This window comes from Balaenoptera physalus, assembly GCF_965194825.1.
Source record: "Balaenoptera physalus genome assembly, chromosome: 7".
NCBI lineage: Eukaryota > Metazoa > Chordata > Mammalia > Artiodactyla > Balaenopteridae > Balaenoptera > Balaenoptera physalus.
The window spans coordinates 68,801,480-68,815,549 of NC_138886.1; the positions used below are offsets into that span (position 1 = coordinate 68,801,480).

The window sequence follows — 14,070 nt, forward strand, 5'->3', positions numbered from 1 at the left end:
GCAGATGCTCACTTGTGCTGCTCTCCAAGGGGGTGGCACAGTAGACATTCTTGGGAATGCTTTTTCTCCTGTTCTCCACCCCTAACTATGTTATATCCAATTATGCTTCTAGCCCTGGGCTTTGTGCAATCTCAGGCTTATAGTATGAGCACTTTTAAAGTTTCTTTCAAACATCAGCCAAAATCAGACACTCAAAATGCAGTGTTTCTTATCCATCCCACTATAGGGAAATCCACGCTTGCACTGGATGGTAGTGGTGTCCCGTTGATGCCCTTTTTGCAAAATTGGGATCCTTTAAAACACGCTCAGATAACAGAATGCTCTCAGAGAGTCTCTCATTTATTATTGCCGAAAACTTTTTATTTCAAAGCTTTCCACTTTGAGAAACAATCTCATTTTTTGCTTTGATAACGCCATCCAATTGTGTCCAGAGAAGTGAATCCTGGAGTTGACCTGGATGAAAGCTATCTCACTTGTCTGAAGAGCTGACCTTGGGCAGTCACATAGAACACTTCTGCCATGGCTTTTGAGAGCTTCATTAAAAGGAAAAGGTAAACCTGTATATGGTAATCTTTTGAACATCTTTAATGATGAACACAGTCTATTGCTCCAAACAGGCTTATGTTCTCTCTATTAATTTCAAGTTTTTAATATATGTTTTCATTATCATTCACATGGTTCTATTAAATTTCACAATAACCATTTCTTTCTTTCAGTGGTTGTGGTTTTTCTTGGGCCTTTTGTTAGCTGGGATGTCTGGAAGACCAGTGGGCCTGATTAAACTGGGGAAAGCATTAACCACGGTGAGTAGCCACAACCTTATTCTTAAATGCTTCCCCCTACTCCTTCCCTTTCTTAGAAGGAAAATATTTCAGCCAAAGACTCGGACTCCTTCTGGGGACCTAAGCACCATTTAATGGGTTATGGGAAAAAAGTCATCAATTTTTCAAAGTGGAGCTTGAGACACTCACTTTGAAAGCAAATTCCTTTAAAGCGAGGGGTTCAGCTGGATTCTGGAGACCAGATTCCCTGAGCCCTGGAATTGCCAGCGCCAAGAAGTCAATTTTTCCCAGGCAAGGCATTTCGCTGATTAGAGTTCCTGTTCTTTTCCTCTGGCCACAAGTCACTGTTTCAGGATCCTAGATGTGATGAGGGCTTCAGCTGCCACGCCATGCTCTGTCACAGGGAAGAGAAGGGCCCCCTCTTGTGATGTGGGACCACCCATGTGGTTTGAGCAGTAGCCAATCCTTAGCTTGATTCTGAGCATCCTGGGAGGGAACGGAGTACCATCTCCACACTTCATGACATGGCACATGGACTGGATATCCTGGGAGAGTCCTCATTTCATAGGTACGCCCCCTTTCCAGGTTAGCTCACTTACTAAGTATGTAACTATTATTTTATTATTATTTAATTTTTTTGTACCTTTGCATGTCTGTTCATTGATACAGCGTCCCAAGTCAGAATCAAATTATTTGAACATATTTCTCATCTGAAAAATATCATCCCTGAACCATAGACCATTCCCAGTCAAAAGGCAGAAAGTAAGGCATCGGACTAAGGATTTAAAGGTGCTAAGTTTACACCAACATATTATTGAAAACCTCTGTATTTCAAAATTTGATGCTTATGAGTCTTAATCAAGAAGCCAATTAGTCATTAGTGGACATCTAAATGTACCTAGTATTGGATTAGGAACTCATTGAAAAAAAAAAGGTTAAAAATATTTTTTCTTTGTAAAGTTTCAGGTCTTCATCATTAACCAGGGGTAGGTAAAGGCTGGGCACTTACTCTGTACCCAGATCTTGAACTAGACATGAAATTCAAATCTAGGTCTCTCTGACTATATAGCACGCATTCCTAGATGTGAGGAATCTAGGTTATACTCATTCCTAAAGAAAGACAGGGCCAATGATGCTCAAAATATACCCGGCTTTGGACACATAATGATCATCCTCATCATAATACTAGCCTATGCTCTGAATGTCAGCAAATAAAGAGCATCAGGGAAATACAGACTAGCATTCCAGCTGTACAACCGTCTGCCTCACCCAGCCTCCCATATTGTTCCTGCTTTGGAAGCATCAACCTTTCATGCATCAAGAGTTTGGTTAAGTGTTTCCCCGACTGTCAAAGTACCTTACCAATTCCAATCTCACAGCCCAGGTCATTCCTTCCTTCATTTTTTTCTGGACTATTTCCCTTCTTTGGACTCTGTGGTCTCATTCCAGTTATCATACCTGTACTCTTATTTAGTTACCAGTCTCATTGGAAGGAAGAAAAGAGCTCCTGAAGCCAAGGTCTGATGTGTCAATTTATGGTTAGTAATGGCGGTTCATCCTGACATCTGCTGGGATGGACCTCATACCAATTAGGAAAAAGCAAATTGTATCCATGTGTTGGCCGGCACATGTGTCTATTTTGTTCCAGTGTAATGGTTTACTTGTATAATTGACAGCTAATGTTCTCATTAGAAGTTTTTAGTACATCAGAGTGATATTTTCTTGGCTTAAAAAACATTACTGGACATTAGCTGGTCGCACAAATTGGCCATCTCCTAACTTATTTAAATTCAACAAACATTCACTGAGCATCTCCTCTGTGCAAGGTTCTAGGGCATACATATTTAACAGAGTTCTCCAAAGCAATCTTGTTAAAGATTAAAAGTATGGTCTCTGGATTACTATGACCAGTATTGAAATCCTTGCTCATCAATTACCAGCTATGTGCCCTGAGAGAAATTATTTAATCGCTCTAAATCTCAGTTTCTTTCTCTGTAAAATGGGAGGAATAACAATGTCTAGTAGTTCTGAGGATTTCACGCACATGAAGTGTCTAGCAAACTGCCTGGCACAGAACAAGTGCTTGGATAGTAATGGCAGATGTTATTAGACAATATTAAGCTCATTTTGATTTTTAAGAGATGAGAAAACTGAAACTCAGGGAGGTGAAAGTGACTGTAGAGATATGGCCTAGAGTCTTGGCTTTGCTTCTTATTAGCTGGTTTTGCTTGGACAAGTCACTCAACTTCTCAGGGCCTCAATCACTCCATCCTTGCTAGAACCGTGCTTGGTACATAGTAGACACAATAAATACTTGGTGAATGAACCAATGCATGATAGAAATTTCAAAAACCTAGCTGGGTTCTGAAGTACCTTCCTAGCTCTGATGGGTCATATTTTGATATCCCATGAGATGCATTCTTGTTTTGTAAGAACATCCATCCTAGGCCATGAGAAAATAAAACTTTTGGGGTCTTTGTTTCCTTTATTATTTTCAATTTTCATCAAAGACATATTCCTCATTAAGGTTTGCATTTCAGTTCTTGTACTTCTAAAACAAAGCCATTAATTTAAGAAAACTATAAAAGTGAAGCCCACCATTAATTATCTGAGCTGGAAGTATGCATAATTCAACAAACACTGTCATATAATTTGCTTATAAATGAAGTGTAAATAAAAGCAAGTGGGAGTACTATTTACTCTGAAACTAGATGTATACATTAAAAAAAAAATCGTGTTTTCATTGTAATTATTGTCAAGGTTTGGGATGTTCATCTCCATGGGTAAAAAAAATCGTGTTTTCATTGTAATTATTGTCAAGGTTTGGGATGTTCATCTCCATGGGTAATTCAAAAACTACTCAGAAAAAAAAAACCCAAAAAAACCCAAACTACTCAGGAGGCAGAGCTGCCAGGCTCTGAGGAGTAGCAAGTGTCTATTAATTGATAGTTTTCTCGTCTGTCTCTCCTCTCCCTGGATAATTTTTCAAGAGGCCCTTGTGGCAGGACATGAGGACCATGGCAGACTGCAAAAATGACCGCATCACTCTGCAATTCCTCCCGTGAAGAGGTGAGGTCTATTTCCCAAGCCTCTGCATCTGGCCTGGCCTTATGCCTTGTATTGACTAATAGAATGTGGTGGAAATGACAGTGTGCAGATTCTGAACTAGATCTTTGTGGCTTTGCGGCTTTCATTCTCACTACTCTTGGAACTTGGCCGTCATGTGAATAAGCCCAGGCTAGCCTGCTTAAGGATACAAGACCAGTGGAACAGAGACAAGGTGTTCCAGCTGACATACGCCTACACCAACCAGCCCTCAGCTGTATAAGTAAGTAGCAGAACTGTCAGGCTGAGCCCCACCTAAATCGCCAACTCACAGAATTATGGGCTAAAAAAAATGCTTGTTGTTTTAAGCCACTAAGTTTTGGGGTGGTGTGTTACACAGCAAAAGCTAACTGACACAAGATCAAACCTAATGAAACTCTCCTGAGCTGAGCATGAGTAAGAAGCCACTTACTGGCCTCTGTATCAATCGGCATGCTTTCGTTCGGCATTTCATGTATGCAAAGAATGACCATATAACTCAAACCAGCATGCTTTGAGAGTAAACTGGGACTATCTCAGGCAAACGGGGATATATGGTCACCTTAAATTAGCAATATTGTACTGATTGATAGTTATCTCTTTATGCTTTCCTGAATCACAGAATGTCACCGCTGGCAGGGAATCTAGAGAGCTTCCTCCACTCCTGTATTTCACAGAGGAGGAAATACGGGGTCCAGAGTTGAGAAGTGACTTTCCCATGATTGCACAGCTCATGAGTCATGTGGGAAAAGCCACTATAGTAAATGGTAGCATGAGGATGCTCCAGAGTCAGGAGACTTGGGTTCGAGTCTAGCTGCTCTCACTAGTACAGCTGTGCAATCTTGCCCTGTAGTTCTATGTGGTCATGCTTTGTTTCCTCTACTGAGTTTAGAGCACCTTAAAAATGGGAATTGTGACTGACGTGTCTCTATATCTCTTTTAGGGCATAAGCCTGATGCCTGGCATATACTAGGTGCTCAATAAATATTTGCTGAGGAAATCTACAAACACCCCGTGTTTTACCTAGGAGTCTCATTTCTGCTTGGAACAGCACATGGTATACTCAGGAAAAAACAGAAAAAAATCCAGTCCATCCAGGGATGGCCCTTGGGGGTGCAGTGAGCAAAAGCCCTATTGGCTACCCCAGCGCACGCTGCAGGGGCTGGCTCCCACGGGGTGCTGCTCAGCGAATGACCAGTCAGCAGTACTACAGGGGGAACATCATGTTCAGCTGTATTTGCTTGCTTTGCACCCTTCAGGATAAGAGCATCAGCCTCTGTTTCGATCCAGGTAACTACAGCCATGGTGGAATCCTGTTTGCTGGCTAGGAGTTACAGGTTGAGAACTCTGATCTTCCCTAACAGTTTCCTTGACCTATCAGCTCAGATCACGGAGGGGACGAGCACTTTGCCAGCCTTTGCTCTAAGAGTCCCACGTAACCCTGAGATTCTAGGGCAGCTTCCTCCCACTCCTGCACATTTTCCTGATGGCTTCAGCAGTTGTGTGCTGACATCAATCACTCATTTGTGAAAAATTTATTTTTAAAATTATTATTAAAATTTTAAAATTGAGGTGTAGTTGATTTATAATATTGTGTTAGTTTCAGGTGTACAGTACAGCAATTCAGTTATATATTGGGTTAGCCAAAAAGTTCGTTCGGCTTTAAGTGAAAATAAAAGACACATTTTTCATTTTCACCAAGAATTTTATTGAACAATGTATTCACTAACCGAACGAACTTTTTGGCCAACCCAATATATATTATATATATATTCTTCTTCAGATTCTCCTCCCTTATAGGTTATTACAAGATATTGAGTATAGTTCCCTGTGCTATACAGCAGGTCCTTGTTAGTTATCTATTTTATAACATCAGTCAGTCTTATCAGTGAACCAGGCCCCTCTACTCTGGGCCATATCACTCTAGGCCTGCTGTGGGGATTTAGAAAACCCTGTCTGTCTCCCTCATTTTCCTCCCTGAGCTAAGCAAAAGCATCGGACTAAACAGCAGAGCAATGGCGACAGACAGAGAGAGAGACAGAGAGAATGAGTGAGTGAGCGGACGTGAGCACACACATCTCAGAAATGTCAACGTGATGGGAGCCAAGAAGAAACTGAACCCATTCCAGCTATTTGGCTGCAGGTTTCCAGGAAGCCAGGCCTTTGCATACAGCAGATGCTCTGTAACAGCATCTTGAACAAAGAAACCTAGATAGCACTTTAAGTGAGCCACACCTGCTACATTCACCCTTTCCTAGGAATCGTCTAATGTCAGGAGTCCTTAAATGAGGGGTCATTCCTGGCCTGTACTTGACAAGACAAGGCTCTCTATCAGGTTGGATTATTTCTAGGTCAGGGTAACGAGACAGGATTTTTCTCCAGTCTTTTTCAAGGGAGGAAGGTGAGATCATCACAGGGCTCTTGAAGAAGGATGCTAAATTACGCTGGATGTTACCACAGTATTCTATTCCAAATGCTTTTCGAAATGATGTTTTCAGATTTCTACCTTCTGGCGTCAAGAAATATGAGGAAGAGCCCAAGCTGTGTGGTCACACGGGCCTGGGTCTGAATCTCAGCTCTATGCCCTAGGAAGTGACCAGGCTTGAGCTAGTTAACTCTTTTTGCCTAAGCTTCTTTCTACTTATGCCAATTATATGCATATATATATATATATATATATATATATATATATATATATATATATATATATATATAGTGCAGGCATGTATATATGTATATGCCCATACTAGATGTTTTCTGAGATTTACAATAGAATTTATGGAGTATACCAAGGATACAGCATGATGCATAGTAGGTACACACTTTTGTTGAATGAGTACGTGTGTGTAGGGCCATAATAAAAAGTAGAGCTGTTTCTCCTTATCTTTCATTAGTTCTTTCACCCTTTGGGGCAGTGGCCCAGGAACCCAGTCTGACACTACTGGGAAAGGATGTTCTTTTGATTTGATCTACATTCAGATTGTACTTTGCTGATTATAAGATGGTATTGTGTTCACAGCATCCAGTACATAATAGTGGTAGATAATAATATTGATTATGGTAATGATAATAATACTGGTGGGAGCAGGTCAGACATACAGGCTTTTACACCAGACGAATGCATTTCTGTAAATTATTTTTTGAATCGAATGAATAATTCATGTACACAAATATTCAACAAAATGTGAGTCACCCTTCTGCCTCAGACCTTCAGTTCCCCTTTGCAGAGACAATCACTGTAGTGGTTTTAAAACATGGTCGCAAGTTCTCTGAAACTGCTGCCATCAAGGGTGTCATATGCTATAGGACACTGATATATTCTAGGGAGACTTCTTACCTCTTCCCCTTTAATCAAGACAGACTTATGACTGCTTTGAGTAGTAGGGTTCAGTGGAGGTGACTCTGTGACTGCTGAGACTAGGCCATCAGAGACAATGTAGCTTCTCCTTGTGTTGCTAGAACACTCACTCTTGGAGTCCTGATCTCTTATGTAAGACATCTGACTATCCTGATGCCACCATACTGTGAGAAAACCCTAGTCACATAGAGAGGCCACGTTAGGCTCTCCAGTAGACAATCCCAGCTGAGCCCAGACTTTGAATCATCTCTGCCCAGGTGCCAGAAACGTGAGCCAGGAAATCTCCAGATGCTTCCAGCCCCCAGCCACTTGAGTCTTCCCAGCTGAGGCCCCAGACATTGTGGAGCAGAGACCAGCCATCCCCAATGTGTCCATTTGACTTACTGATCCACAGGACCCACGAGCAGAATAAAATGGTTGTCATTTCATACCACTAAGTTTTGGGGGAGTTCATTACGTAGATTCAATAGCCAGAAAAATCACTATTATTGTGTATTTGTCCAGAGAAATTTCAGGCACACATATATATATGCATATACATGTGTATACGTCACCCCCTTTTCCTTTTAAGACAAGTAGAAGCAGGCTATGCATACTGCTATATGCTGTGCTTTTTACAAGGAATTCATTTCAAAAAAAAAAAAAAAGCTTTACTCACAGGTTTGCGAACATCAGGTAAGGTAATCCAGAGAGGAAACACTATGGGGAAAACAATTAGGAATGTGACTTGTTTGCGGGTATCGGAAGGCCAGGCCAGGCTGAGAGGCTGGTCCTCCTCATCTTCACCCGTCTCTGTGGTCTGTTGTAGAAAGAGAGAGAGAGAGAAAATGAACAAAAAAGACAATAACATCCGCAGGCCACAGAGCAAGGAGAGAAGTTCCGGATCTCATTAGGAGTTTTCTTGGGTCATCTCGGCTGCTTCATCCATGTAACTTTTAGGTTTGTAAGAGAACCCCACCTGTCATAGTCTGAATCCCAGGAACAAACAATACATTGCTCAGCCATGAGAATTTAAGAACTTTCTTTCCTTTCCCTGAACGCTCTCCAGCTTCTCTCTTTCCTGAGTTGATCGTTCAACTGGAGTGGACGCTGAACTTAGGAGAAACCACATCTGCAGAGCAAAAGACCCCAATGCCAACCTTCTTCTCCGCTCTTCTTGAGGAGAAAGCCACAGGATTCAGAATCCTTGGGAGTAAATTTTTTAAAATTAAAATAATCAAAAATCGTTTTTTTAGAAGACAGATTTGGAGTGGGCAAATGAAAGTAACCACAGAAATCAGTCAGTAACAATGCTCAACTCCCTTCAGTGGCCCTGGAATAGTTAAGTTCATGGATTATTGTGTGGTTGTGAGTTTCTAACCTGCTTAATCACCTCGTTAAATTCTAAACCATTTTATTTCCGGCCAAAGGCTTATTATGCAAACATACATATGCATTCACAGAGAAACAGAGTATGGAAGCAGAGGACGCTAAACCTGTGGGTGTCAAGCACACAGGGCTGCAGAGCCAGGGGCTAAACTTCAGAGTTTCTGACTTGGCAGCAAGCGGCCAGCGTATTATTCGCTGCCCGCTGAGGTCAGCAGCTTCTGAGGTCCCAGAGCTAGAAGGGACAGAAGGTGGATCAGGGCCTGGCAGGATGACCATTAGCCTGTCAGACGGGCCCTCCAAGCCTCCGAAACAGCGCTGCAGACCGCATCAATCACTCCCTTCTCTGCTTGTTTAAAAATGAAAGTGCGGCAGCAGGACCAAGCGTCAGATCTAAAAATATCAATAGGAACATTTCCACGGATGCTTCCTTTTGAGACCATATAAATAACCCACACAGGCTTCATAGAGCTCCTGCCCTCCCCCCTGCCCCCCACCCATGGCTCTTGCTTCCAGCATCCTGTACTATTTCAGGCAGCACTGAATCCCCCCAGCACTTCTCTCCCTAGGGAGGTGCTAAGTGGGCCAGGCTCGGGCAAGTTGTCTTAGAGGAAAAGGACAAGACTAGAGGCAGGGCTGGGTGTGAGGCCCGACTTGCTGCAGTGTTATGTTTATTATTTGTAGTTTACACCCTAGTACTGCCAAAAGGATTTGTAGTGGTTTACACAATCACCCCCACTTTCTGTCCAGAAGTTAAAATTTAAAAAATAATAATTAAAAAAGGCTAGTCTTAAGCCATGCTGAACAAGGTTCTTTCTCTTTGCATGTATGTCCTTGGCAGTGGGTGAACGAATTTTAAACACCAAATATGAGGGAAATAAGAGGATTAGGTAATAAGGCAGAATTAGGAAGTCAGCGCGGTTTATTTGGGTTGTCTGGACCCTCATTAAATATACTTCTTATGCTCCCCATCTCTTTGCTATGCAATATGCTGGAAAAGAAGGAAGATCTAAAATCAGTAATCTACATTTCCACCTTAGGAAACTAGAAAAAGAAGAGCGGATTAAATCCAAAGTAAGCAGAAGAAACGAAATAATAAAAATTAGGGTAGAAATCAATGAAAGTTCAAGTAATCTATGACAAAGGAGGCAAGGATATACAATGGAGAAAAGACAGTCTCTTCAATATGGGGTGCTGGGAAAACTGGTCAGCTACATGTAAAAGAATGAAATTAGAACACTCCCTAACACCATACACAAAAATAAACTCAAAATGGATTAGAGACCTAAATGTAAGACTGGACGGTATAAAACTCTTAGAGGAAAACAGAGGAAGGACACTCTTTGACATAAATCACAGCAAGATCTTTTTTGACCCACCTCCTAGAGTAATGGAAATAAAAACAAAAATAAACAAATGGGACCTAATGAAACTTACAATTTTTTGCACAGCAAAGGAAACTATAAACAATACGAAAAGACAACCCTCAGAATGGGAGAAAATATTTGCAAATGAATCAACAGACAAAGGATTAATCTCCAAAGTATATAAACAGCTCATGCAGCTCAATATTAGAAAAACAAACAACCCAATCAAAAAATGGGCAGAAGACCTAAATAGACATTTCACCAAAGAAGAATACAGATGGCCAAGAGGCGCATGAAAAGCGCTCAACATCACTAGTTATTAGAGAAATGCAAATCAAAACTACAATGAGGTATCACCTCACACTGGTTAGAACGGGCATCATCAGAAAATCTACAAACAACAAATGCTGCAGAGGGTGTGGAGACAAGGGGACCCTCTTGCACTGTTGGTGGGAATGTAAATTGATACAGCCACTACGGAGAACATTATGGAGGTTCTTTAAAAAACTAAAAACTGAATTACCATATGACCCAGCAATCCTAACTACTGGGCATATACCCAGAGAAAACCATAATTCAAAAAGACACATGCACCCCAATGTTCATTGCAGCACTATTTACAATAGCCAGCTCATGGAAGCAACCTAAATGCCCATCGACAGACGAATGGATAAAGAAGATGTGGTACATATATACAATGGAATATTACTCAGCCATAAAAGGGAATGAAATGGGGTCATTTGTAGAGATGTGGATGGACCTAGAGACTGTCATACAGAATGAAGCAAGTCAGAAAGAGAAAAACAAATATCGTATATTAACGCATATATGTGGAATCTAGAAAAATGGTACAGATGAACTGGTTTGCAGGGCAGAAATAGAGACACAGATGTAGAGGACAAATGTATGGACACCAAGGGAGGAAAGTGGGGGTGGGGCTGTGGTGGGATGAACTGGGAGATTGGGATTGACATATATACACTACTATGTATCAAATAGATAACTAATAAGAACCTGCTGTATAAAAAAAATAAAAAAAATATGTTTGTGAGGAAAAAAAAATAAGTCAATGAAAGTGAAAACAGGAAGTCAACAGAGAAAGTCAACAAAACCAAAAGTTTCCTTTCGTATGTAGTTCATGAGGGTTCATCCACTGCTTCCTTTACTTATCCCGAGGGCTCCCGTCCCTGACAGAAGCTTGGGCGTGCTGTCCCTGGTTCCTCTTCTGAGCCACCTCAACCTCCTCCCAGAAGATGTAGCGGATGTAGAGAGTATCACTCCCTGTTGGGCTCACCAGCCTCCCAAGCTGTCAGTTGACTACATGAATAATCTCTGTGTCATGAGACCAGTGAAGATTAGGAGACAGGTGCATTTTAACTGTTCCCTCCCAGATATGATCTTTCTTGTTTAATACAAATGATTGACTTTCCCCTCCCCACCTGGTAGATGCCTCAGGAATAGGGAGGACCATGGGAGAGTTGAGAATTTGCATTATGCCTAATAAGTACCCTGTCTCATGCGAGGTAGGTGGTTTTTTTCAGAGAGAGGATGCCAGCACTTTCTTGAAGACCCATCAAGCTGATCTGATGAGTTCATCAAGGCTCCTCCCCCTTCCAGAGTTGACACTCCCCCCAGTCAGGTCCCCCACTGCCATCTGCAATCGAGCAACTTCTCTCTAAACTCTAAGCTAACCTTTTTCAGAGAAAAAACAAAAGCAACTCTTTATGACTCATATCATTTTAATGACACCAACAGATGGTGACATTTCATCAGTAACCCTTCTGCTTATAACCTACGGATTAGCTCCTTTCTCCATCTGCCCAAGTCACCAGGCAGGCAGTGCCCCTAGAAAATAGCAGAAAGTAATTGTCTGTTTAGATGCATAAGCTCTAAACATACTACTGGTCCAACGCAAACAATTAACTATATTGTACGGCTTCCAAAAGCTGCATTTGAGGTTGCTGTTGCTAGGGCAGAAATGGACGAGGAGAAGAGACTGGGTCTCAGGCTGTACAAACAGTGCTCTCCGTGGGGACTTCATGGCCTCTTGGGGACGAATCTTGCTACAGAGAAGTACAGGAGCCCAGAACCCTGTGGAGGATTCTAGAGGTGCCTGGGGAGCAAGGTTGTCAGCATATTTTAGGGGAAATTCTCTTTGTCTTTTTGCCAAGTGCAATCTCACTCTGGTTCAGTGGGCAACAGCTTGCAAGCTACTTAGAGGAAAAAAATTCTGTTCCAAGTCTGGGGGCTCGATTTGCCTTTGCCTAAGCTGGGGCTGTTGGCATGCTCGTTTGTCTCAGCCCCGGGAGAGGCTTGGCACTGAATTTCCAGCTTTTCCAGCTTTTCCTGGAGTTGTGGCATCCTGGCTTTGACCTTGCAACAATCCATCCTTAACCTCCTAAAGCTTCTGCAGCATGTCTATAGAAAAAAAACAAGGCAAAACGATCCTGAAAAAATTCAAATGTCTCGTGATAGTTTAAGGTAGTTTGAGATCTACTGGGTTCTCCATAGAATCCCTAGAATTGTGTAAAACCAGGGCACCAATGACTGCTTTAGGGCCTTGTAATCTCTGACATGGAAAATGTGAGCCTAAGACATACGACTCTAAGTTTCCACATTCTGGTTGTCTGATCTTGAAGGAGTCAGTGCAGCCTGGTGGGAAGAGCAGGTGGTGGAGAATCAGGAACCCTGGCTGCCCTTCTCTGCTCGAGCTGGGATTCCTTGGGTGGTGACCATGACCACCTGCAAGTATTCACTGAGTGCTTTTTAGGTAGAAAGCATTGCACTAGGTTCTGGGACTCTTGATTTGAAGGAGACTTGAATTTCAAGGGGGAGACAGAACAAATGGCTCCAAAGAATTTATTCTTTATCTAGTTACGGGGATGCTGGCAACAGCTTCTGCTTGTTCTCTAGTATCTATTCTGCCTGTTATGGATTGAATTGTGTCTCCCCAAACTCATATTTTGAAGACCCAACCCCCAGGACCTTAGCTGTGACTGGAGATAGGGTCCTTAAAGAGGTGATTAAGTTAAAATGAGGCCATTAGGGTGGGTCTTAACCCAATACGACTGGTGTCCTCATAAGAATAGGATATTAGGACTCATGGAGAGTCCTGTGCATGTGCATGCACGGAGGAAAGGCCGTGGGAGGATACAGCAAGAAGGCAGCCATCTGCAAGGAGAGAGGCCTCAGAGGAAAACAACCTGTAGACACCTGGATCTTGGATGTCCAGCCTCCGGAACTGTGAGGAAATAAATTTCTGTGGTTTAAGCCACCCAGCCTATGGTATTTTGTTATAGCAGCCCTAGCAACCTAATATACTGCCCTTGTGCTTTAGTGATAGAAGGCCTACTTTTACCTGGGTCTGGAATAAAGACTATTTCTAGCCTTCCTTGTAACAAGGTGTGGTCATGGGATGAAGTTCTGGCCAATGAGATGGAATGGGAAGTATTCTCTGCAACTTCTGGGATGTATCTTTAAAGGGTGGAGGTGTATCCTTCCTCACTCCTTCCTCCTTCTGGCTGCCAGGAATGGGGACATTTTGGCCAGAGCTTGAAGAGCCATCTTAGACCATGAGGTGGAGAAATAGTATAAAAGGATCTGACCTCTGACACCCATCAAGAGCCATTCTAGCTCCGGGCTGCCTATAAAGACTTGGGAGAATCATCGGATGAATGGAGAAAGAAGATGTGGCACATATATACAATGGAATATTACTCAGCCATAAAAAGGAACGAAATTGAGTTATTTGTAGTGAGGTGGATGGAGTTAGAGTCTGTCATACAGAGTGAAGTAAGTCAGAAAGAGAAAAACAAATACAGTATGCTAACGCATATATATGGAATCTAAGGAAAAAAAAAAAGTCATGAAGAACCTAGTGGCAAGATGGGAATAAAGACACAGACCTACTAGAGAATGGACTTGAGAATATGGGGAGGGGGAAGGGTAAGCTGTGACAAAGTGAGAGAGTGGCATGGACATATATACACTACCAAACGTAAAATAGATAGCTAGTGGGAAGCAACTGCATAGCACAGGGAGATCAGCTCAGTGCTTTGTGACCACCTAGAGAGGTGGGATAGGGAGGGTGGGAGGGAGGGAGATGCAAGAGGGA

The 14,070-nt window shown here is 42.2% G+C and overlaps 1 protein-coding gene and 1 pseudogene across 6 annotated transcripts in view; both read right to left on the reverse strand.

Moving 5' to 3' along the window:
* Positions 1 to 14,070, reverse strand: part of LOC309663710 (cytochrome c oxidase subunit 6B1 pseudogene) — a 523,800-nt pseudogene that overhangs the window by 252,696 nt on the left and 257,034 nt on the right. The window lies entirely within an intron of this gene.
* The window catches only part of SLC24A2 (solute carrier family 24 member 2), a 243,965-nt gene that overhangs the window by 17,628 nt on the left and 212,267 nt on the right, over positions 1 to 14,070 (reverse strand). For all 5 annotated transcript variants that reach the window (XM_082468033.1, XM_082468034.1, XM_082468035.1 and 2 more), the window contains one exon: positions 7,883 to 8,023. In XM_082468033.1, the coding sequence (XP_082324159.1) occupies positions 7,883 to 8,023 (141 nt within the window). The remainder of the gene's footprint in view (positions 1 to 7,882; positions 8,024 to 14,070) is intronic.